The following is a 25869-nucleotide window of genomic DNA, read 5'->3' on the forward strand; positions in this document are numbered from 1 at the left end:
GGGATTTGATTTTGACTTCTCAGAGTACACCCCCAGAGTTGGTGATCTCCCATCCAACTGCTAACCAGGCCTTTCTTTTTAGCTTCAGAAATTAGGTAATCAAGATCTGCTAGATTCCAAAGTCTCCCAGCAGTCACATACCTCACTCATAATCTCTGACCATACTCAAATATTTCATATACATTAAAAACTGAGACATAAAGAGAATTCTGCAGAATCCAATAACAATGCCATGGGGTCAATTATTCTACCCTAGTATAGATACCTGTAATCTGCTTTCCAGGTAGGAATTTAATCAGTTCCCCTACTGATAGAGAAGAATATCAAGGTTAATGATATCAAAAAGCTGCTGAGAGGTTAACAAGAACAGATTCCAGAATTATTTCTTCCATCTCTGTCTCCTGACATAGTTCATTCATCAGAATAGTTAAAGCAGTTTCTCTGTAAAGGATGAAATCCAATGGAAGTGGATCCTGATAATTAATCTCACCCAATATTGTTTAGTTATATAGCCATTTGCCTTTTTAATTGAGATTATGCATCTTTATGATGGCTTGCAGTTGTCCAGCAGTTAGAGCTAAAGTAATGTTTTAAGTTTCCTGAGAACAGGGAGATTGTTCTACATCTGCTTATCTGTGTCTTTAAAAATTGCCTGTGTATTGCTGAGGATTGTTGGTCTTTTTTACTGAAATTTGAATTGGATTCATACTAACTGCTGACCAGGTTTTTGAACCTGTTTGCCAATACTTGAACTGAGCATGTAGCCTCTTGATCAACTTTTTCAGACTTGGTGGCATTTAAGTGTGTTGGCACTGCAGCTTCCAAAATTCCCTATCATCATAGCATATGTTCTGCTAGAAGAGGTTGTAGAAAATAGGATAATAGGTTCATACTCTTTTATTTGAAAAGGAGCTTATATATATTGATTCCAGGACTCTTGTAGTTAAGGTTACTGAATCAGGACATTTGTGATCTTATAATCAGAATACTTTTCACGCTAAGGAGATATGCTGATATTAAGCAAACTATTTATAGTCATCTTTCTGCCAGATACTAAAATCATTTCTGTGTTCAGATGTGGCAGCTACTTCCTGCTTGGTCTCTAGTGACTGCTGTTTTTAGGAGATTCAAACATCATCCAATGTTTATGATTGTACGCTACAGAGTTTAAAAATGCTTACTTACTAAAATAATGAACCCTAAGATCTGTCAATGATGTAGAGTTCCTGGTTAATGACACGTCCTGTATTCTCATGTGCATTGTGATGCTGATGGGCTGGACCAAGTTTTCTTCTGATACTGGCTTCTCATTTGTATCTTGCCTGCTGCATCAGTCATAGTGCACAGTCTCAATTTCATAGCAAACATGCAGCTAGAAAGCTTTCCTATTTCCTCAGTATAGAGTGAACATTTAAAAAAATTGTGGGGAGTAGGAATTTGCTTCTGTGTGTATGCATCAAACCTTTTGAGAATATCGGCTTTGGGAATACCAAGCTGTACATCCTTTTATTAGTGATAATAGGCCACAAAAGCCACACTACCCCTCCAAGGAGATTTTTTTAAATCTAAAATGTCATAGTTAAGTCATGAATTGAAAGCATTTTACTGGAGGGTGCCAGTGTTGAAAGATCTATTCTGATTTCCAGTTCAAGGCACAATTTAAGGTGTTGGCATTACATTTTAAAACCCTAAAATGGCTTATGGCCGACTCTCTGAGGGACCTGTTTCACCTGTTAGGATACTAAGGGTATCAGCAGGAGAGATCCTTTTGAAGAGACCCCTGCCTTCAGAAGCCTACTTATTGTTTTCACAGGGAAGGGTCTTCTTCTGTGTACTGTAACTCTTTAAGGACTTGTGTTTGGCACTTCTTCCTATAATGGAGCAGTCAAGGTATACCTGTTTGGTCAGAATGACAGTTGTCATGGGAAATATCTATGTGGTCTGTAAGAGTCAACAGTAGATAATCAGAATGACAGATGTTAATGATTTTAGTATTTGATTTTTTATTGTCCTTTGTTTTGTTTTTAACTCTTGTTTTTCACATTGGGTTTTTAAAAATTTGTTAGCCACCTTCAATGTTCTACGGATGGATTTCCTTTAGCCTCTTTTTGTTGTTGTTCATGCTTAAACCTGGGCTTTTCATGCGGTCATTAACACTGCATTTCCTTTGCTTAGACTGTATTTTCCTCTGCAGCATCACCTACTTCACTGTCATTGTCAGTTCATGAAAACTGTACAGAACACAAACAAGGCTGCTTAACATGCATGGTTATTTTCCAGAGCACCTTTGCTTTAAGTTTCCTTTATTTGGGGGTGACATTTTCAGTAAATGCGTTCTTTTTCAGTTCTGTTTCTTAACATCTATTTCTGTTTTATTGACTATTCTAAAGCCTTTGACTGTGTGGACCATAACAAATTGTGGCAAGTCCTTAGTGGTATGGGGATACCAAGTCATCTTGTATGCCTCCTGAAGAATCTGTATAACGACCAAGTAGCAACAGTAAGAACAGACCACGGAACAACAGACTGGTTTAAGATTGGGAAAGGAGTACGGCAGGGCTGTATACTCTCACCCTACCTATTCAACTTGTATGCAGAACACATCATGCGACAAGCTGGCCTTGAGGAATCCAAGGCTGGAGTTAAAATCTCTGGAAGAAACATTAACAATCTCAGATATGCAGATGATACCACTTTGATGGCTGAAAGTGAAGAGGAACTGAGGAGCCTTATGATGAAGGTGAAAGAAGAAAGTGCAAAAGCTGGTTTGCAGCTAAACCTCAAAAAAACCAAGATTACGGCAACCAGCTTGATTGATAACTGGCAAATAGAGGGAGAAAATGTAGAAGCAGTGAAAGACTTTGTATTCCTAGGCGCAAAGATTACTGCAGATGCTGACTGCAGTCAGGAAATCAGAAGACGCTTAATCCTTGGAAGAAGAGCAATGACAAATCTCGATAAAATAGTTAAGAGCAGAGACATCACACTGACAACAAAGGCCCGCATAGTTAAAGCAATGGTGTTCCCTGTAGTAACATATGGCTGCGAGAGCTGGACCATAAGGAAGGCTGAGCGAAGGAAGATCGATGCTTTTGAACTGTGGTGTTGGAGGAAAATTCTGAGAGTGCCTTGGACTGCAAGAAGATCCAACCAGTCCATCCTCCAGGAAATCAAGCCAGACTGCTCACTTGAGGGAATGATATTAAAGGCAAAACTGAAATACTTCGGCCACATAATGAGAAGACAGGACAGCCTGGAGAAGATGCTGATGCTAGGGAGAGTGGAAGGCAAAAGGAAGAGGGGCCGACCAAGGGCAAGATGGATGGATGATATTCTAGAGGTGACGGACTCGTCCCTGGGGGAGCTGGGGGTGTTGACGACCGACAGGAAGCTCTGGCGTGGGCTGGTCCATGAAGTCACGAAGAGTCGGAAGCGACTAAACGAATAAACAACAACAACAAGCTTCCCTGCCCTGAAAAGGAAATCAAATCAGAAAGCCCAGTTTAGTTTTGCAGCTGCTAGTTGTAGAATATAATTTGTAACTGTATTACAGGGAATGTCAAAAATATGATGCTGTTGTCATTGTTGAAAGAGGATAGTTAGATAATTTGAAAGGCTTCTTCCTGATTCTGCTTCTGGAATACAAACAAATAATTTCTTTGCCCACAGATATAACAATCAAAGCTGACCTGAATTTAGATGAGTACATAAGTACTTACAGGGCTCTTGATGATCGATTGCATGAATTTTGCATTAATAAATATGTTTCAGCATAACTAAAAAATATCTCCCATGCTAAGTTGTTTATTTACTATATATACTCACAAATAAGCCAAGAATTTTAGGTGCCAAAATACAGCCCCAAAATTGGACTTGGCTTATCCACGGATGGGCTTATCCGCAAGTATATATGGTAATACTTTTTAAAGTACCCTTGTATCCTATATGTGCTTGAGTTAAGCCCATCTGTGGAGAAGCTGACCATCAAAATTTTAACCAAAATACCGTGGAAAATGGATATCTATGGATTACTCACAGATAAGCCGATTGTGAAAATAACAGACAAAAATTTTGAGAGTCACCTTTTCTGTGGGTGGTGCATTTTTCATGGTATTTTGGTTAAGTATTTGAGGGTCAGCTTATACGCGGATGGGCTTATATGCAAGTATATACTGTAACCATTAGCAGCTTTTCTTCTTAATAATGTAGATTGGTTATTTGGTTCCCCTCTTTCCTCCCCCTCAAAAAACCCTCCCTCCTTTAGAGAGATGTATATATGCATTTAACTATTACAGGCCCAGACACACTGTACTAAAATGAATTATTTTTTATTGGTTGCTTCATGCAACCATCAAGCTGATAACATACGTAAAAGTAAAATCTCTGTCGATTTTAGCTTCTTTCTTAGAGAATTCCTGGAGGTTTTTTGGTGGTATTTCAGGAAGGGTTTTTATTGCTGCCTTTTGGGTTTGTTTGTTTGTTTGTTTGTTTGTTTGTTTGTTTTAATTTCCCACCCAGTCTAAAGCCTTGGAATTTCCTGATAGTCTCCTTTTCCAGCACTGGCAAAGTCTAATCATGCACAAATTTCCAACACCAGACAAGCTTGGCTAAGACAGAGTAAGGAAGGAAAGTGGAAAGCAAATGATGCTAAACATCAGATGGGGCCAGATCAATAAATATGGTTATTTCCCTTCGGGGAAAAAGCAGATGTTAGAATCTCCATTTTGCAGTGAGTAACAACTGACCAGAATGTACATCTAAAAGAAATCAGTGCCTGAATTTGAAAAATTAAAAATGTTAATTAGTGGGATATTATGTACAGTTTCTTTCAATTTTGAAAGGAAATGAAGTATAATCTTACCATTTTCAGTAGATTAATCCAGTATTAATCACTTTAGACTGTGTATAGGACACTTAGTCATCCAGATGGAACAGGCTCAAATGACGAGAGCTATGCAACTCATTCATAGAAGTCTGGGAATATGTGATTAAAATGATTTTACATTTCTCAAGCAGGTGAAATTTCCTTACAGTGGGCCACATTATGAGCCCAGTGTTCCCAAAAGCTACTGATGGCTATTCAGGATTGCAGATAAAGATAACTCTTTACTAAGTCTGCAAGCTGATACATTTGAATAGGAGAGGCTAAGCGCTGAATTTGCAATCTTCAGTACATAAAGCAAGCCCTACTAGTTAACTAAATCTATGATCCATGCTTGTTTTGGTTTGGTGCATTAAATGTTGTTTCAGAACAACAAATTATGCAGTTTATTATAAAGGTTTGGAGAAGATTGGGGGCATTGCTTTCATACTACAGAAATAGTAAAGGCTTGAATCAAGCTAGACTCCTGGTGCCATGTAGTTGTCCATGTAGTTTTCTTGGCAATAGTAGGGAAGAGACTTGCTATGACCACTTTCTGGGGTGTTTCTTAATTTCCAAGGCTGGATCACCGCTTTGGGTTTTCCTGATGATGTTCCATCCAGGTACTAATCTATATCTTAGCTTTTCCAAGATAGTTAAGATCAGCTATGTTTTGCCACCTGCTATGGTATTTATTTAGAACAAATGTTAAGTAAATAACTGTTGAGTGAAATTTGTATGGAAAACTGGCCCAGCTGCCCCATTGGCAGCAGAAAAGTGCTTGGGGTCCAGAGAAGCTTATGAGCATGTGAAGGGCTGGGAGTCACTGGCATTTTTTTCCCCAGTAGCTGTTGTTGCAAAGAGTTCTTGTATTTTGGAAAATGTGTTTACTGTTTTTAGAAAAACCTCTGCAAGCATGCAGATAACTATGTATGATGCTTGGGTCCCTGTCAATGTTAGAACAAATGTCATTTCTAATGTCAGAAGTCATCTCAGGTCATCACTGAAAATTTTCAAAAGCAGATTTAAATGGTGAAGCCTACATAGAACATAGATAATTAAAACATGTCCAATCCCATTTTTAGTCCTTGCAGAATAGTTATTATTGAATTATTGATTGTAACCGTTGCTTAATAACCATTTTCTGGACGCTGAACAGATAAGTTAAAACATAAAATACCAAACGAATAATGGTATAATAAAACATGTGAATGAAGATATATTTAAAATAATAGTAAAGGATAGAAGTAATTTGACACACAAAACCAAAAGTGGAGAAAAATCAGAAGATGTAAAAGCACTAAAGATAGTTCTTAATACTGCAAAGATTTTGAATGAAAAATTTCTACCTGGCTTGGAAAGGAACATAATTGTATGCCTAGTGAATTTCCCTGTGGAGGGTTTTCCACAAAATAGGGGACACAGCTGAAAAGCCCCTTCTCTGCAAGCCAATTCAGCCACATCATAGCTTCAAATCCTATTTTCATTAGGAAAAAGGAAATATCCATGCTATAATTTGCCCTCTTGAAATGCAGATACTTAAAACAGGTTGTTTATGAATGTTATTTTCTTTTCTACACAACAAGTTTTGCTCCACACCTGTGTTGCTGAGATTATACCAAGGCTTCAACATTTTGTTGCATGCTAGGCTAAACACAATACAGCCTGCTTATAAGTTGCTTGAGAGCAGTGTTTTTGTAGTCCCAGGCAATACACAATGAAGATGAATTCCTAGGCACATTGAAACTTGCCTGACCCCTGGTATTATAATTCTATAAATTCTATAAAGAATTCATTTGAAGCTGAAACTTTTCCTTCATCCCATCTTCATTCTGTCTTCACATAGACTTCATGATTTCAATTTTAGCTCAGCCTGTTATTCCTCTTCCATTATATCCTTGCTTAGAGGGGGCTAATAAAACTATTCCCTGACCAAGAATTTTGGGTTTTTTCTTATCAACCAGCTCAAATCGGTGTCTCATATAATTAGCAAAGTTGACTGCCAGAGTAGGTGCTCAGGCATTACAGTTGGTCTGTGTTGTTAAATAAACAGCTTATTTGTGTTTTCCAGATTCGGTGCTGGTTGTAAGATAATCGTTTAATTTTCACACTTCTCACACTTTTGTTCTGTGCTGTTCTTGGTTGGAAACAGGCAAAATGAACTTATGAATGAATACGTGTCTATTAAGAGACTGGAAATAGACTAACGTGTCTGCCCTCTGTCAGGACCTCATTTATGACCTGAAAACTTGAATCTGTAGAAGACGTTAATGGTGTGTTTGGAGTGAAGTAGTGTCACTTAATCTGTATCTGGAGAGGCCTGTTTTTATTCACTGCATCCTGTCCCCCCATGCTTCAGCTTCCTGCTCTTCTGTTTTACAGTATTACAGTTTGGCAATGCTTGCACTTCTCCCATACCATCTTGAGAAAACAGCCATATTGTAGTTATAAAATGGTCTCTAGGGGTCAAAACAGTCTGTGATACTTTAAAGTTACTGAGCAATGTGCTCTTGAGAACATGAATTATGACTAATGTTCCTGTTTTGGGCTCTCAGGTATTCTCATTATTTAGTTTCATTGCAATTTAGTAAATCACAAAGGCTATATTGGCATGCTATTAAAATAGATGAAAGACTATTGTAAGGACATAAACTACCAATCAAAACCTCAAGCAGACAAATATTGCTAAAGGATAATTGCAAAACAAAGCATTATACAGTTTATCTCTTTAGCAAAAAGCTGTAACTTTGTTATCTAGGGGTATACTTGCATAATAATTAATAATTATTCTTTCAAACTTGGCATAGTCTGTGGTGGTATTTGTAACTACTCGAAGTGTATCTTGTCTAGATCTTCATACTAGACATATGCCAGTAAATAGTAAGAGTTCTGGTGTAGGTATGTATGGAGAGTTGTTAAAGGCCCATAGTACAGATTAAATTTAAGAACTTCTAATTCAGATGCAGGCAGGTTTTTTTTCCTGCTGGGATAATCACTTTCTTCAGGGATAATCAGTTGAGTGACACTTGGTACCTTAGGCTGAAGCATGATATGACTTAAAATATCAATCAATATCAAGGGATTCAATATCAAGGGATTCAGTCAGAATAAGACAAATGGGTTGAAACATTCATTATCTTTCTGGCCAATTCCAGCTTTTTTCTTCTCCCATGATCAGGATGCAGGGAAAGACAGATATCAGAGATTGGAACTGATCCCTCTCATAGGGAGTTTGAAAGTAGGTTGTGGGCCACTGGTTCTCCATGTCATCCCTGATCTTTCCGATTCCTGTATTTTACCCCAATTGCTCTGTTATTTCAAGCAGATATACTAATTAAAACTTTTAAAAATTACATTTTCATTTATTCAGTTTAGAGCCTTCCTTTTTACCTAGAGGGCACTCAAGGTAACTAACAATAAAAATAGAACATAAACAATTAAAATCTGATTTTAAAAAACTAGAGTTGGACATTCATGAACTGATGTTAACAGTGACAAGAAGAAATGGCACAAGAGAAAGCAGATTGCATCAATATTTTGAGCACAAGAGTAAATACAGAAGAATCCATGAACCACAAGCACTATCAGAGTTCCCCCCACCCTGAAACCTTTATTAGCATTGGCTTCGTACTGTAAAATAATGGGGCCCTGATAAGTGCAGTGGGTATCTATTATGGATGGACTTTATTTCTGTATTAAGGAAATACCATTTTATGATTTTGGAGGCAATATTCTTTCTCACATAGGTGGGAAAGGGGTAGATACTAAGCATCAGAAAGCCCCCTTCCCTTCTCATAGCATGCCCTTAACTATTATTAGGAATAGGCTGCCATTCCACACACATTTTGCCTCTGTGCTACTGAGACACAGACCACATGCAGAGAGCATGGTAGCATAAGAAGCTGTGCGTATCTCTCTTCCTGCTGTAACCTTAACACACCTCGTATCCAAACCCAGATTTTGAAGCCAATGAAGAGGAGATTGGCAGGGTCTTGTACCTGACAAAATGTATTCCTCTTGTCGGCCTCATAGCTACATGGAAAAGGATAGTAACCATCCCAAATATTTTTATTCTAGGCATTTGTATCTCATTTCCTACTAAGAAGTACTGTTTGATAGACATGTCCTACAAACAGGAAGAAGATATTGGACCTCTTGTCCTTTAGATTGCAGTGTATTTTTGGATACATTTTGGAATGTGTTACGTTTGACAGCCAAATATCTCAAACGTTTTAAGTTGATCCAGCAGTGATATTACTGTCATTTTCCAGCTTCTGAGCATATACAGGCAATGTTTTTGCTTACACAGTAGGAAACATTTATAGAAAATATTAATTTTGACCAAGGAAATCATTTGAGATGCCAGAAAATTCTAAAAAAAATATGACTGCCTTTTTTTTGTTTTTGTACTACCCTTCATTTTGAGAAATTGTCCATTAAATCATCTCAATTGTGTGCAATTTTAACTGAAACGAGTTTCTACCTTATTTTCTGAATATGAAAATAATCTGCCATGTAAAGTTGACCTTGTATTTATCTTTAATTTATAATCTGATACCTTTCTCCAGCTTATTCACAAACAACAGAATGGATGTTTTCAACAAACAGATTGATCATTACAATTCTTGCAACTGCATGTCTTTCTGTGTCAATACCTAATACAGGTAGTCCTTGTTTACCAATTGCCTCATTTAGTGACCATTCATATTTATGACGGTGAGGAAAAGTGACTTTTCGACCAATCCTCTCATTTATGACCTTCGCAGATCTGGAAAGCAAAGGAAAGCTGAAGTTAAGATCATAAGTACAGTTGTGGTTTCACTTAGCAATTACTTTGCTTAACGACTGAGTTGCCAGTCCCAGTTGTGGCTGCTAAACAAGGACTACCTGTACATTTTCTGCAGTAGGGTGAAAACTTATTAGGGCAAGAGCAAGTCTAGAGAAGGGCTGATACTTCAAAGGAAACATACAGTGAGATCCTCTCCTGATACCTTGAAGCCTTGTGTTTGTTAATTTTAGTGGCTCCAATTAAATAGACTTCCTTCTCTAGCCAGTTTTCATTGGTGTTGGTTCCAAAGCCACAAAGATCAATAGGTGCTCTCACCTCAACCATGCATCAAGAATCAATTTTAACATTTACTTATGCCATCATTGTTTTGAGAGGCTGGGAACACCAGCTTCTATTATATGCACACATGGTACTGAACCTTTGGACATAATGTAACATAAAATATACAACATTATAACATCTAATATTCTTCTCAATTCCTTCTTCCTTTTCTCAGCAGAAGAAACCAAAATAAAAATCACCTAAGTAATTTAACAATGCAAATACATAATGTATAACAGCTGCAAAATTCTACTAAGAACTTTGCAGGAATGCTGGTAGAATTCAGGCTGAGAAATATGGATCTCTATATATCAGAAGAATATGGCCTGGTTGACATATTACCATACAATGATGTGACTTACTACTTTTGGCTCAACATGACATGCAAATCCAACCAGTAGAAAAAATAATGACTTAGTTTTGGTAACATATTTCAGTGTAAACTACTGGTTATTAGTATATAAGTCCTGGCTTTTTAAAACCATAGCTTGCGTCTGAAACCAGAATCCTGTCCTGCTCCAGGTTTCTTTTTGTGTCCTGTCCATCTGGATTTTGGAAAAATAAATGAAGAAAACAGATAAAAATCTGGCCATGATTATTTTGTTCATCTGCAAACCTGAGTCTGGCTTATTTTTGGTTCAGGAAATAAGATTAAAGCAATTTCTGGCTCAGTGCAAATTGAAAAAGAAAAAAATAACCTAGAAACTCGTTATCTCTTTCCTATCATGAAAAGTCGGTCAAGATTCTTTCTGCAAAAGTCCCTTACTGGCTGTGCATTTTTTTGCACATGTATGTGTGTGCATGTGTTTGTATCTAGCAATCCCTCTATGTGAGTTTGCATGTATATACATGGGGAACCTTTGGCTTAATCTTGGAAACAGTCAGTACTTTTTGTTGAAAAACTGCAAGGTTGGAAGAAGATGATATTCTAACTGGACATCTAGCAGCTATTTAGGGATTTGAGACAATTGAACTTTTAATCAAAACACCCCACTCAACACTGAATTAATATTTTCTTCTTTTCCATTATACTTCATTCTATTATTTCAGTTCCTGAGGGTTGCATGTTGAAGAATCATCTTCTCTGAAGCAGATGTTACAAAATTAGCGTAACATTTTAGCTGGTCTAATACGATTAAAGGGTTGTTGGCTAATGTGTATGGATAATATATAATCTTGCTTAACAATAGACCAAAAGCTGTGTCCCCTTGCTAAATGACTTACATTCTTTGTGTTATCTATTTTTAACAAGTTCAAAGAAATTTCTAGTGATAGGGGAGGGGAAGATACATTGTACCTTGCAACACAACTCAGAGAAACTCCACAAAATAAATAATAATGGATGTATTACAGTTAACAATTTAGGATATTCATTGTACTATAATGTTTTCTCTTGGAGAAGTATTTAATACAATACATGATATGCAGATGCTTTCTGCTGAATTAAGACAAAGCAATGCATCATTTCTTACATTAACAAAGGGAAAAAATATTCTCAAAACTACTGGAAATATTCCCAATAGATACTATGAAGGTCATGATTTAAAGTGCATTTTTGGAAAGTCAGTTTGAGGTTGGAGCAGTAATTAGTTCCTTGCACTAACAGTAAATTTCATTATACCTAGTTTTGAACAATTAGTCTTATTTACCAAAAGTAAAACTCCTCTACTTTACTGCTCAGCAAACAACTTAGTGTAATCCATGTTCGGTTCCATCTTCCCATTTCTACAGCTCCTGCTTTTCCTCTGCTGCAAGTTCACTCTTTTTTTTTTTCCCCTTCTGTGTTTCTTTAGTTGAGGAACTGGACCGTTGACGAACTTCAAAGACGACTTGGGGCACTTGATCCCATGATGGAGCAGGAGATAGAAGAAGTTCGCCAAAGGTATCAGTCAAAGCGGCAACCAATTCTAGATGCTATTGAAGCAAAGAAAAGACGCCAACAGAACTTCTGAGGAAAACTTGGCAGTAGAATAGATGTCCATCATTCCTAACAATAAACTGTTGTTCTGCGACTACTGTGTAGGTGGATTTCTATTTGGTGTCTGATCCTTCCATTTACTGTAGCACCTTTTCTAACTCAGGTATGCCATTGAATGGAGTCCTCATGAACAGATCATGCTTTTATGAATGGTAGATAGATTTTAGATACATTGCACGTTGCTTTTGAGAAATCCTGACTTAGCTGGGAGCTAAACTTTGTATTATGAATCTATGAAACAGTAGGAAATGGACTTGAATAAGGTTGGTACTCAGATTTCCAGGCAGTTTTTACAGTTCAGTTCCAAACAATATATTCTGTCATGATGAATAGTACATTTCTGTGTGAAGAACCCAAGTCGATAAAACAATAATTCTTACTTGAAGTTCTTAGGTGGAGTATAGGAATTCAAACTTTTGCTTTTTCATAGAACTGTTAAGGGTTTGTGAAATCAGAGTCCTTACGTATCTAGATTGATCCAATAAAAAGTTCGTCATTTTATTTGTTCATTATCTCTGATCTGTAGCAACCACTGGGTCTTAAACAACCCTTACTTCATCTTTGCCCTATTAGTTTAATGAGACTTTGGAAATAAGTTCAAAAAGAAAAGTGGTTCATTGACAAGTTACATGTCCTGCTCCAGCATTTGAAAAGGAATATGAACTTTATCTAGTCTAGAAATGTCTAAGAGCTCCATACTTTTTGATACCCTTTTTAAAGCATTATTTTTCAGTGTTACATTTTTTCTTTGTTTTTGTTTTTACTAGGAGCAAAGGAATGCTAATATATTTTCAGCGATGTCTGTCAGACAAGAAATTAATCTTGTATCTTCAGTATTTATTTTTTTTTTGACTTTCTGGTAGCAGAGGAATATCAGTCCCTGCAGTTCATGAAAAATTAGAATCTCTTTTGATGATAATGTTATTTAAAATAGTTAAGGAGTTGTAGACCTTTATATGCTTGCTATTTCAAGCTGAATTTGTCTAAGGTTTGTGATGGCAGTTTTGATTTTAAGCTGGAGTAAGCTTTTCCATTGATTTGGAAAACTAAACAAATCAGTTAAGACTTAAATAAAGATCTCGAGACTCAAGTTAATTTCAAAATACCCTTTAGTTAAAAAACACAATGATACATCTGTGATAAAGCAATTGCCTTCATGGACAGATGCTTTTTGCAAATCTTAAGGTTGGATTTGCACTAAGGGAAGCTTATGGTGGAATGTGCCTGTGGCAGCTTTATATTTTGTAAGTATCCACAGATATTTTCCTCTTCTCTGCCCACAGCCTATATGAAACTATTGGAATGTAACAACCAAACTCTAAAGATGTCCATATAGTTCAGAATGCGAAAAGGGACTTGAAATTCTTCTATTCTTTCAGCAGCCTCTTGTGCCTGGTACATTAATCCTCATAGGTTCTTTTGACTTGTAGAGGATGCATAAAAAGGGAATGGTTGAAATATCATATTTGTCTATGGAAGACTATGCCTACAACTTATAATTCTGGTGATTGTCTACAATTCATGACACTGCAGTTTGATAATTTTCCACAGGAATGAAAATGGAAGTATATGATTACATCCTTGCTGTTCAAGACCTGGAAACATTTGTTTCATATTCATCACACCAAATTGCAAACTGTCAGATGGGTTTATATACTGAACGTTGTATTCCCTTAGAGCAGAGCAGGGAAGAAGGATCCTGCTTAGTCCACAAATTCAAGAGATGTTTTAAACTTTCATTTCTACAACTTTGTCTATCTTCTATCAATCAAAGTCAGGTGGGAAATTGTTGAGTCAGGCCAGGCCCTTCTTGCTTTTCAGAGAAGAGTCTGATAATTTTAAGTAAGCCCATGTTCTTTTCAGAATTGATATTAAGGAAATACTGTTATTAAGACTATTGGCTGTAAAACAGTTTTGACTGAGTTCTCTTTCTAAAAACTCAACACCATTAATACCATTGACTCATCCTGGAATTAGAGATCTTGGGAAAAGCCAAGCTAATTGATCCACTTCAATTAGCGAACCTTTTGTATAAGTTCGTAGCTGAAAAAGGAAGTGTTCAATAATAAACCAAAGTAATTATGTTTTATATAAAGCCATGTTAGACAGGTTCTACATACAAGCTAAACTTGTTGGTTTCTTTTAGTTAAACAATCTGGCAAATAGTAATCTGCCATGAAGACTAGAAACATTGTCATTTGTTATTCAGCTTACTAATGCTCTCTGTGCCATTGAATCCTGTACCATGTTTACTGATTAAATGCTTTTTGCATCTATCTCTTTAACCTTTACCCTTACAGTTTCCCCTATAGAGTTCTCATTCCTGTATAATTCTATCTACACAAATAAAGTGGGAAGCTCTTTTAGTAATCTGTTAAAATAAATAGCTTATGAATTGAAGAAATTTTGTTTTTGGTCATGATGCTTCTGCAAAATGTTACTCTTGCATGTAAAATCATGAGTAAATTGAAAAGATGATCCTTTGGTTGGAAATATTTGCCTTTACTGGGAAGTCAGTGATTATTCTTCACTTCAAGCAATAGTAGGAAAAGATCTGTGCCTGATATAATTAGATTCTAGTCTGTTTCAGGGTAAAATGTAGAAAAAACAAGGGAGTGAAAGAGTACAACAATCATAGCAGTTGAGTTCCTTCCTCAACTTCCAAAGCTACAAGAATTGAAAATTATGTTCAGAATGCCTATGCTTTACAGTAATTTCAGCTGCAACAAGAGATTCTGATTCCTATTCTGGAGTCCTTTACAGGAATATATTACTTCATCTATCATCCAAGCTGTATTTTCAAACTATATATACATTCCATTCACATGGATCATATGTACCAACTGAAGCTTTCTGAGTAAGCTGTCACCTTTTCCTTTTTCAGTCTTAAATCCAGTCTCTAGTTTCAGTTCTGTGAGAAACTAAATGTGAAGCCAGTAGCTTTAATGTTTTGTAATAAAAGTTATACCACTGTAATTTGAAATTCTTTTTTTTAGAGATCTGGCTATTTTGTATATAATTGTTTAGTTTGTATATGAATGAAAGTAACTTTTTATCTTATTTAGCTAAATACAGGAAACCTTTTTTTTTTGGATATTAAACGTAATTTGTTTCATAGGAAAAAAATAAACTATTCTGCTTATTCTACAATATCGTCTTTATCTGCCATAAAAACTGTTTTCCTGGGTAAAATCTGATTTAGATGATGTCTAGCACAACAAGGAGGCAATGGCAAACGACTTCTGAAAATGTTGCCAAGAAAACTGCCTGGACAAGTCAGGCAGGAGGTAAGATTGACTTGAAGACAACAACATTCTCAAAGAAGACAATGACAAATCACACCCATCTTGTTAAAAACAAAAGAACTACACTGAAGTTCAACTCGAGGGAAACCTTATCTTACCTTTTATTGTTGGAAGGGAACAATACCTATAAATATCAAATCCCAAATTTAGGGATTCTTAAATCAAGAATCCCTAAAATACGTTAAAACCCTAAATAAGAAAGCTTAAACAGTACATAAAAAGGCATCCCAGGCACATTTGGAAGTACATAAAACTTTCTAATTGCTAAAATATATGATGGCATTCTCTGGAACTGATTTCCCAAGAGTTATGCCATCTATCATCATCATTCACTGACAATCTTGAGTTTGTTGTTTTCAGTGCTGGACCAGTTCTAAGATCTATAAATAATGTCTTTTTCATATAAATTTTATCATAGTTCATGGGTTTGGATATTATTTAATAGAAAAGTGACTTGTTTTGTAGTATTATAAATAAATGTGTTATGGCTGGTAGTTTCCATTTCATACAGAATTTTGTAATCTCATCTTTCTACAGCCAAAGTCTCGTTCTATTACAGATTTTAGCTGAAGAGATGCACTGAGATTCAGAGTCCCTGTACTCTTCTTGCATAGTAATACATAGTGGTTTTGTTGTTGTTTATTCATTCAGTCGATTCCGACTCTTCATGACTTCATGGACCAGCCCACGCCAGAGCTTCCTGTCGGTCGTCAACAACCCCAGCTCCCCCAGGGACGAGTCCATCACCTCTGGAATATCATCCATCCACCTTGCCCTTGGTCGGCCCCTCTTCCTTTTGCCTTCCACTTTCCCTAGCATCATCATCTTTTCCAGGGTGTCCTGTCCTCTCATTATGTGGCCAAAGTATTTCAGTTTTGCCTTTAATATCATTCCCTCAAGTGAGCAGTCTGGCTTGATTTCCTGGAGGATGGACTGGTTTGATCTTCTTGCAGTCCAAGGCACTCTCAGAACTTTCCTCCAACACCACAGTTCCAAAGCATCTATCTTCCTTCTCTCAGCCTTCCTTATGGTCCAGCTCTTACAGCCATATGTTACTACTGGGGTACTCATTACTAATCCTTCAACACCAGCGTGAGATGCTTATGGGTAAAATTCCATTCCACAGCAAAGCTGATCCTTTTTAAAAATATTCTTGGTTTCTTTCTCCAAGTTTTAGGAGGTTGAAAATACTCTTTTCAAAATCTTCTTCAAGAAAGAGGATGCTAGAAAATCAATTACATCTTCCTCCAAATTCATACATTTGCAAACATACAAACTGAAAAGGAACGGGATACAGTGCAAAGCAAAGGAAATGCTAATTCTGAAGCAGAATCAATTTTGCTAGTATTTGGCAAGCTAGATCAGAAGTGAACAAGATTTGACTGCTGGATATTGCTGGAATCTCTCCAACCCTCATTGTTGACTTCTTGAAGTTTATCTCTGGGCAAGATAGGGAAATGATTACTGTCTAATGATCAGTAATTCACCAGAATCAAAGGACAAAATTCACAAAGACAATGAAAGTTAAGAAAAACTTCAGGGAGTAGAGCTGTTATATTAATCATTGGAATACAAAGTATGGGATGAAATTGTGCTGCACAATTGGTAGAAGAACTCATGGTTAGTACAAGACCTGACCACTGAAAGATTATTTATTATAAGGCTTGTCCTGTTGTTTTTTTTGTGATTAAAAACAACCACGAAGCATGGAATCTCATGCATCAAAATAGAACTAACAATAAACAATATAATTTAAACAATAATAGCTTAACAGTTAAAAATAACAACCATGAAAACTATGTTCACTGCTTTTTATAGCCCACTCCATTAAACTATTTTCCCAAAGCATTGCTGTAGGAGTGAAATTACAAAAGGTTTTGTAATTTTATTAACCAACATGACACAACCTTCAAGGGCCATAATCTACTTCATCAGGGGCATGAAGCCAACAACCAATCCTAAACTGGCACACAAAGAGAGGGTTGTGGTAAAGGGAAATACCCAGCCATGTGATCAGAGGGGAACATAACGCGGCAAAGGACGATCATTGGTAGAAAACAGAAATAGTATAGGAATAATTAAGGCTATATGAGTGATAAGAAAAACATCCTGGTATTTCTAAGATAATCAACTCATGCCTTGGTCAAAGAGTACAGCCTTCTACATTAATCTCAGTAGCCCTTTCAGAAACTTGTATTTTGACCATTCTATCCTAATTAATCTTTTGATGAGTGGCTGCCTTTTATTCTACAAGGTGGATTCAATGACATCTGGAAAGAAGGCCAGCTCCTCGTAATTTGAGCCAGGCAATTTCAAGAATACTGTCAATCAGCCTCTGAGCAGTCAACCAACCAGCCAGAAACTAAGTATCTCTGAAGAAAAGTGGGTGGGGGTGGGAGGGAGCCTTGCTGGTGTGCCAGAATGAAAGTGAGAAAGAAGATACTCTAAGCCAAATGTACCCCTGAAATGATCTCTAACTGCAACTCTGCTAGGTCAGACAAAAAATGAAGAGGGCTGTGCAGTTGACAGCTGCTCTCTGCAAATGGCAAGTGTATTTGCTCCCCAATATGTTCCAACAGCATTGCCCCAGACCTGAGCTAATACTGAAATTACCATAATAAGCTACCTCTGTTGAAGATCTTAGTGACTTGTTGGCCCATTCCTTGTGAAATGATTAGTCTGGCTATGGGGCTTATTAGAAAGTGTTGCCTTATTTTCTCCTGTGAAGATCAACGGGTTGGAGTCTGTTCCTAAGATCTGGATCTGCCAGATTCTCACATACTGTTCCTGAAATGTCTTACTGAGGCATCTAGTTTATAAACTATGCAAGTGTTCGTGGCTTCTGCTACTTGGGTCTTCTTCAGATGCAAGGTCTGAAAGGAGGGCCAGCCAGCTGCTATGTTATCACAGTGAGCTCTTCTACACATTCCGTGTCTCCAAATGTAGGCAGAGGAAGAACGGGGGACCAGAAGACATTGCTTTGGGGACGTACAAATTTGTCTAGTGGTTTCAACTGGCACAAAGAGAACCTTCTCTCCTTGTCTTTGAAATCTAAGTCTTTCTTAAACTCTAGTCAATATCATAATGCAAACCTTAAAACAGCAAATGGTTGTGCATTAAATGTAACAGCTAGGATTACAGCTTCTGTGATTGGAATATGGCATGCTAATGGTACTGTAGAAGGGCAAGTATGTAAAACGCATGAAGCACCTGCCCTGTCAATACCACCAAGCTTTGGCAGCAAAGTATATAATTTTAAAGAGACTACAATTAATGCAGAGAAGCTCTTCAAGAAAACCACCAAAGGGGCAGTAGGGGGAAGGAACTTTTTAAAGTTTTTATATGGCCATTTGAGCCTTAGTGACTTACAACCCCTTCTAGAGTCATCCAACTATCATGCCGATGTAACAGCAGTGAGGACAGACTTTCAATTGTAATGATAGCTCAGTTATGCTAGAAGATACTACAAGCTGCTAATGAGGAGGTGCCTTAATTCTTAGTTTGCCATAACTAGTAGTAAGCTGATCTGCAGCATCTATAAAGAAAATATATATAACTCCACCCAATGGTTATTTCCAGGATACATCCTGTATGGCTGAAACAGATAAAAATTCAAAGAATTTATAGCCAGCATTAGCCATGTCTACTGTTAGCAAGTCTAACATTTCTACAACAACTTGTAGCAACTTGTATATACAGTACAGGTTTTAATACCTTAGTTTGAAAATGCTATCAATTCAGGTTGTACTATGTATTAAGACAAAAGGACAGTCCTTAATTTTTAACATAGTTCCTTGAAACACTCCTGAAAAGCATGAGTGAAATAATGAAGACAACATGAGCACCTCTTGTTCTAGAAGCAACATATAGGAATCTGTTCCAGAACTGCAATTTAAAAGATTGGCAATCTATAGAAGAGACTGAAAGAAATGAGTAGCCATGGAAACAAAGTACTAATGTAACTGTATATTAGTTTGTCCACAGCTGAGCTGAAGTGCTATCTTGAATCAGCAGAAAACTTGAAAATGGCTGTCCCTATTGAAGCCAAGGTAAGGAAACATGATGGGAATGCTGTAGTCACTGGTTTACAATTCACAGCATCCTTCCCAACCTTCCAGTTGTGTTGGAGTACAATATCCATAATCCTCAGCCAGCAAATCAGTATATATTTTGAGCACTGTTCTGGGAAGGCTGAATTGTAAGGCTTCTCTCTTAATATGCCTTCCATAGGTCATCCCTGGAAGATCATATTAGGCATTCCAGAAAGAGTAGGAAAAGTTTCTTTCCCTTTTTCTTTGAAAATGAAGGGAACAGGAGGAAGAAGGGAACAGGAGGAAGAATGGGAAAAAAAAAACTTTCCTTGAAACATCCAAGGCTCTTCACATAGGAAGAGAGCATGAAAATGCAGATTTTGAGCTGGCTTATTTTTGATAGCTTGGGAACAGGATATTTGAGACATAAATTAAGGAAAACCAGGGAAATAAAAAATACTGCGTTGATGAATCCACACATTGCATTACAATATAATGAGATGGGTTTGTTTTTGGTTTTGAATGTTGTCTGAATCCAACTGTTTTGAATGATAAACTATACTTTATGGCTTTGTGTTATTTGTGAACCCAGCCTGTAACAAGTTTTGGTTAAACACTGTTTGAATCCAGCCCATCCTTTTTGCTATGTTCACAAGACATGCCTTCTCTAGTTAACTGAACTATTTTGTTGTTTATTCGTTTAGTCGCTTCCGACTCTTCGTGACTTCATGGACCAGCCCACGCCAGAGCTTCCTGTCGGTCGTCAACATCCCCAGCTCCCCCAGGGACGAGTCCGTCACCTCTAGAATATCATCCATCCATCTTGCCCTTGGTCGGCCCCTCTTCCTTTTGCCTTCCACTCTCCCTAGCATCAGCATCTTCTCCAGGGTGTCCTGTCTTCTCATTATGTGGCCAAAGTATTTCGGTTTTGCCTTTAATATCATTCCCTCAAGTGAGCAGTCTGGCTTTATTTCCTGGAGGATGGACTGGTTGGATCTTCTTGCAGTCCAAGGCACTCTCAGAATTTTCCTCCAACACCACAGTTCAAAAGCATCGATCTTCCTTCGCTCAGCCTTCCTTATGGTCCAGCTCTCGCAGCCATATGTTACTACAGGGAACACCATTGCTTTAACTATGTGGGCCTTTGTTGTCAGTGTGATGTCTCTGCTCTTAACTATTTTATCGAGATTTGTCATTGCTCTTCTCCCAAGGATTAAGCGTCTTCTGATTTCCTGACTGCAGTCAGCATCTGCAGTAATCTTTGCACCTAGGAATACAAAGTCTTTCACTGCTTCTACATTTTCTCCCTCTATTTGCCAGTTATCAATCAAGCTGGTTGCCATAATCTTGGTTTTTTTGAGGTTTAGCTGCAAGCCAGCTTTTGCACTTTCTTCTTTCACCTTCATCATAAGGCTCCTCAGTTCCTCTTCACTTTCAGCCATCAAAGTGGTATCATCTGCATATCTGAGATTGTTAATGTTTCTTCCAGAGATTTTAACTCCAGCCTTGGATTCCTCAAGACCAGCTTGTCGCATGATGTGTTCTGCATACAAGTTGAATAGGTAGGGTGAGAGTATACAGCCCTGCCGTACTCCTTTCCCAATCTTAAACCAGTCCGTTGTTCCGTGGTCTGTTCTTACTGTTGCTACTTGGTCGTTATACAGATTCTTCAGGAGGCATACAAGATGACTTGGTATCCCCATACCACTAAGAACTTGCCACAATTTGTTATGGTCCACACAGTCAAAGGCTTTAGAATAGTCAATAAAACAGAAATAGATGTTTTTCTGAAACTCCCTGGCTTTTTCCATTATCCAGCGGATATTGGCAATTTGGTCTCTAGTTCCTCTGCCTTTTCTAAACCCAGCCTGTACATCTGGCAATTCTCGCTCCATGAACTGCTGAAGTCTACCTTGCAGGATCTTGAGCATTACCTTACTGGCATGTGAAATGAGTGCCACTGTTCGATAGTTTGAACATTCTTTAGTGTTTCCCTTTTTTGGTATGGGGATATAAGTTGATTTTTTCCAATCTGATGGCCATTCTTGTGTTTTCCAAATTTGCTGGCATATAGCATGCATTACCTTGACAGCATCATCTTGCAAGATTTTGAACAGTTCAGCTGGGATGCCGTCTTCTCCTGCTGCCTTGTTATTAGCAATGCTTCTTAAGGCCCACTCAACCTCACTCTTCAGGATGTCTGGCTCTAGCTCACTGACCACACCGTCAAAGCTATCCCCGATATTGTTATCCTTCCTATACAGGTCTTCTGTATATTCTTGCCACCTTTTCTTGATCTCTTCTTCTTCTGTTAGGTCCTTGCCATCTTTGTTTTTGATCATACCCATTTTTGCCTGGAATTTACCTCCAATGTTTCTAATTTTCTGGAAGAGGTCTCTTGTCCTTCCTATTCTATTGTCTTCTTCCACTTCCGCGCATTGCTTGTTTAAAAATAATTCCTTATCTCTTCTGGCTAACCTCTGGAATTTTGCATTTAATTGGGCATATCTCCCCCTATCGCTGTTGCCTTTTGCTTTCCTTCTTTCTTGGGCTACTTCTAGTGTCTCAGCAGACAGCCATTTTGCCTTCTTGGTTTTCTCTTTCTTTGGGATGTATTTTGTTGCCGCCTCCTGAACAATGCTGCCAACTTCTGTCCAGAGTTCTTCCGGGACCCTATCTACTAAGTCCAGTCCCTTAAATCTATTCTTCACCTCCACTGCATATTCCTGAGGAATATTCGTGAGCTCATATCTAGCTGATCTGTGGGTCTTCCCTAATCTCTTTAGTCTGATCCTAAATTGTGCAAGAAGAAGTTCATGGTCTGAACTACAGTCAGCTCCAGGCCTAGTTTTTACCGACTGTACAGATGTCCGCCACCTTTGGCTGCAAAGGATGTAATCAATCTGATTTCGGTGTTGTCCATCTGGTGAAGTCCATGTATAAAGCCGTCTCTTAGGTTGTTGGAAGAGAGTGTTTGTTATGCAGAGTGAATTGTCTTGGCAAAATTCTATCAGCCTGTGTCCTGCTTCGTTTTGTTCTCCCAGGCCATACTTACCTGTAATTCGAGGTGTCATTTGACTGCCCACCTTAGCATTCCAGTCTCCTGTGATGAAAATAACATCTCTTTTAGGCGTGTTGTCCAGTAGGTGCTGCAGATCCTCATAGAACTGCTCTACTTCAGCTTCTTCAGCATTTTCTGGATTCACACTCGAATCAAACTAATCACTCTGGTTGAGGTCATACAACAGACTGCTTCAGATGAGGTAATAACATTTTCTTTTAATGTTTGATTCAATTTCCCAATTTTATAAACTGGTGAGAATATAGAAGTGAATGGGGCCAGGCTGAGTCATTTATGACCAAACACAAGATTAAAAAGTGGGTTAACTCGCTTGTTTCTGTGATTGGTGCAAAGGATGGATGATGGGTGCTACCTTTCCTCTACCAGCTTATTCATTCTCCTTTGGGCAATTCCTGGTCACATATCATGAAGATGATTTAGAAGCAGTATGATAAGTTAAGGCTTAAATATGGACTGCTTTAATTTATCTGCCTCTTGTAACAAAAGAGAAAAGGGATGCAGTTTTGGAGACCTAATATCTTCCATGAATGAAAGTCATAGGAAGAAACCCTAACTGGCCATAGGCCAAAACTACAGCAGACTCTTTTTAGTTCTTTTACATAAACATGTTTGATCGACTAGAACTCTGAGTTCCTTAAACACTCATGAGATCAGCCAGCTTCAATGAGTTCCAAAAAAATGGGGGGGGTAGTTGTATTTGTAAAGTGAGACCCTCTGGAACCAGTGACATTTTCTGTTCCTTTAGTGGGGAGGAGCTCATATCTTACTTTGAAGACTCACAACGAGGGGCAAAGAAGAGGCTGGCACTGGTCATTGAATCATGTCATGTGAGAATTTCCTGGACCTAGATTTTAATTCCCACAATGCCTGCAGAGCATCCATTTTTCAGAAGGGCAAAGAAACCAGTGCTGGAGGGGATATATTTCTGAGTTCTCTTTTTTAATGTTGAGATTTTCATGATAGATGTTGAAATTGCCTCCTCTTTAACTAAAGAGAGCTTATTCTTCCATCTTACACATTATTTCATTACAGGGGAAACTCTCCATTCCAGTTCTTGAGCTGCTAAAAAGTTGTAGCAGAATGCCTAGTTTTCAACAGCAGCTGTGCTTTCAAAAGTGCCTTAATCTGTAGCCATTAGAGGTAGAGAAGAAGCTTGATCTTAATTGTGTGCAAAATTTTGCTAATTCATGAAAATCAAAGGTCTTGTCTAAGGCACAGTTGCAGCAGATGGCAGGAAAATATATAAACTACATCAACATATCCAAATCTGGTTATTATTTGGTTATAGCTCTCCTGGTTACAGGAACCAAATAACATTTTAGAGAACAGTATCATTTTAAAGCCCACTTCTGTGTGATCGCACCCGCTGATCCCTAGCTGATCTTGCAAAAGCAGAGATAGAATTGCTTAGGCAGGCATGAGGAGATGGCAGCGGCAAGTGACAAACCTGAGTCGTCATATTGCAATAACAACTTCTTCCTCACATGGGTGTGTGTGATACCATGATGTGATAGGTCTTGCATTGTGATGTCACAATGCATATTTTGTCAATTTGATATCATCATGCTTAGGTATGTATGCCTATTTTGGATGGAAGACTACTGGCAAACATCAGAGCTCTACCTTGACTGGAAAATCAAAAAACACCATGGAAGAATGTAGTGGCAAGCCACTTGTGTATTTTTGTCAATAAAAGTACATGTATCAGCTCAATTTAAAGGAATCATCACATTTACATCATTTTAAAAGCACGGATTGTTCCATTTTACATAATTTGTAAATTTACACTATTATTATTGAAAAATCTTTCCCAGAACTTCACTTTATAATGAAATTGGGCTGCAGTGAAAGTTAGAAATGTGTCTATTTTAAATATTTTTTAAAAAAGATAATTCTAACTCTAAAAAATTTGCCCTCTATCCTCATTAAGATTTGAAGGAATAGATCATTGTTCTACATGATGTTGTGTAAAAATCTGACTTGAAAATCCTCACTGCCATCTCTGAAGTGGATAATGCATGTCCTGTGGCCACAAGATATGAAGACAGTGATTAACTTAGCTGAGAATTATTCCTAGCCAGTATAATCAATAACTGTATTGCCTACAGTTTGATGGCAGTTGAAGTCCAACATCAGTGGCAGGTTGGTGAAGGCTGGGTTGTAATTTTTCTGGAGTTAAAAACTAATGAGAGGTGTTTGGAGTGGCAAAAAAAATTCAAGATAGCAGCCATGATGCATGTAAAAAAGGGGAGGAGCTTCAATTGTGTACTTGCAGCCACATCCTGACTTTTTTGACCACCCTGTGGATGCCCTTGAAGCCAAGTATTTTTCTTTCTATGCAGAGACACTTTTTCCCCCTACTCCTAGTATAGCAATTAAATCAGGGTGGGAAGCATAGATCTTAATGACCCCATAAAGTTTTCTTACCAAATAAAATAATGGGTGTCTGGAACTGAGTGCTTCATTTGTGAGGGTGCTCACTTGCTCAGAAAAAGTATAAAGATAAGCAGAGAAACAGGAAACATCATGTGGGAGATCTTGCATCTGATAGACTGCTGTTTTGTAACCATTTAGATCTTTATGGTGGCCATTTTGTATTTGGGCAACCCCCTTCATCCAACCTACTAGCCCAAAAAGGTGGAGAACATCTGCATTAACCCATGGTTAATGGCACTCCAGTTTACAACATTAAGATAATTGCTTAATTCACACTAGCAGGATTTGCATAATCTGATGAGCCACCAATGAAACGACAGTTTAGCCTACTGTGCAAGCTCTACTAGCCCCAGTGATCAGGGATAGTTAGAGATGTAACCCAGCAATATTTGCAGAACCCCAGATGCCCCATCTCTGGGGTGTCCAAATGACGAGCAGAGAAACTCAGAGCTGAGCAGAAATGGGTCTTTGAAATTCTCCGCCAAATATTTGAGCAGAGATATTGGGGAACTTATTTTTCCACATTTTTCCAGAAGAAAAAGAAATCCAATGGTTTCTTATGAGCACGATTCCCTTTAGCACTGAGCACTGCTAATGGGTGGGGTGGGGTGGGGTGGGGAGGGAACCAGGAAGGAGTTTCTTTCTGCTTTCTTCCTTTGGCATTCAATGGAAGTGGGAGAAATGTCAGAAGTGAGATAAGCTGCACTCTTGGAGAGATGAAAGTCAAGATATTCATACCCAACTCTTGGCTGCCCTGTAATTAAATAATTGCAAGAATGCTACCCCACTACCTATGAAAGTGTCTGCAAAATTCTTATTTCTTTTCAAATAGTTTTCAGAGCAAATTCTTGCACAAAATTGAATAAGAATTTATATAAAAAGATGCAAAATAATTGTTATACTCTGCACTAATTTAGACTCAAATATGCATTTGGCTGGGATGGTCACTTGGTTGATTTGCTGAGCTAATTTCTCTATCTGCCTTGCCTTGTACTTTTGAAGGAAGGACTTTATGAAGTAAGGCTACCAGACCTGGGTGCAAAATCTTAGATAGCCACTAAGTGGC

General features: G+C 37.8%; 1 protein-coding gene across 2 annotated transcripts in view; it reads left to right on the forward strand.

Annotated features, from left to right (window-relative positions):
* The window catches only part of STK4 (serine/threonine kinase 4), an 82525-nt gene extending 70542 nt beyond the window's left edge, over positions 1-11983 (forward strand). For both annotated transcript variants that reach the window (XR_010067536.1, XM_063297140.1), the window contains one exon: positions 11765-11983. Coding sequence is in view for 1 of the 2 variants with exons in the window: in XM_063297140.1 (XP_063153210.1) it covers positions 11765-11923 (159 nt within the window). In the remaining variant the exon portion in view is untranslated. The remainder of the gene's footprint in view (positions 1-11764) is intronic.
* Positions 11984-25869: the final 13886 nt, after the last annotated feature.

The sequence above is a fragment of the Candoia aspera genome, chromosome 3 (genome assembly GCF_035149785.1).
Source record: "Candoia aspera isolate rCanAsp1 chromosome 3, rCanAsp1.hap2, whole genome shotgun sequence".
Lineage (NCBI taxonomy): Eukaryota > Metazoa > Chordata > Lepidosauria > Squamata > Boidae > Candoia > Candoia aspera.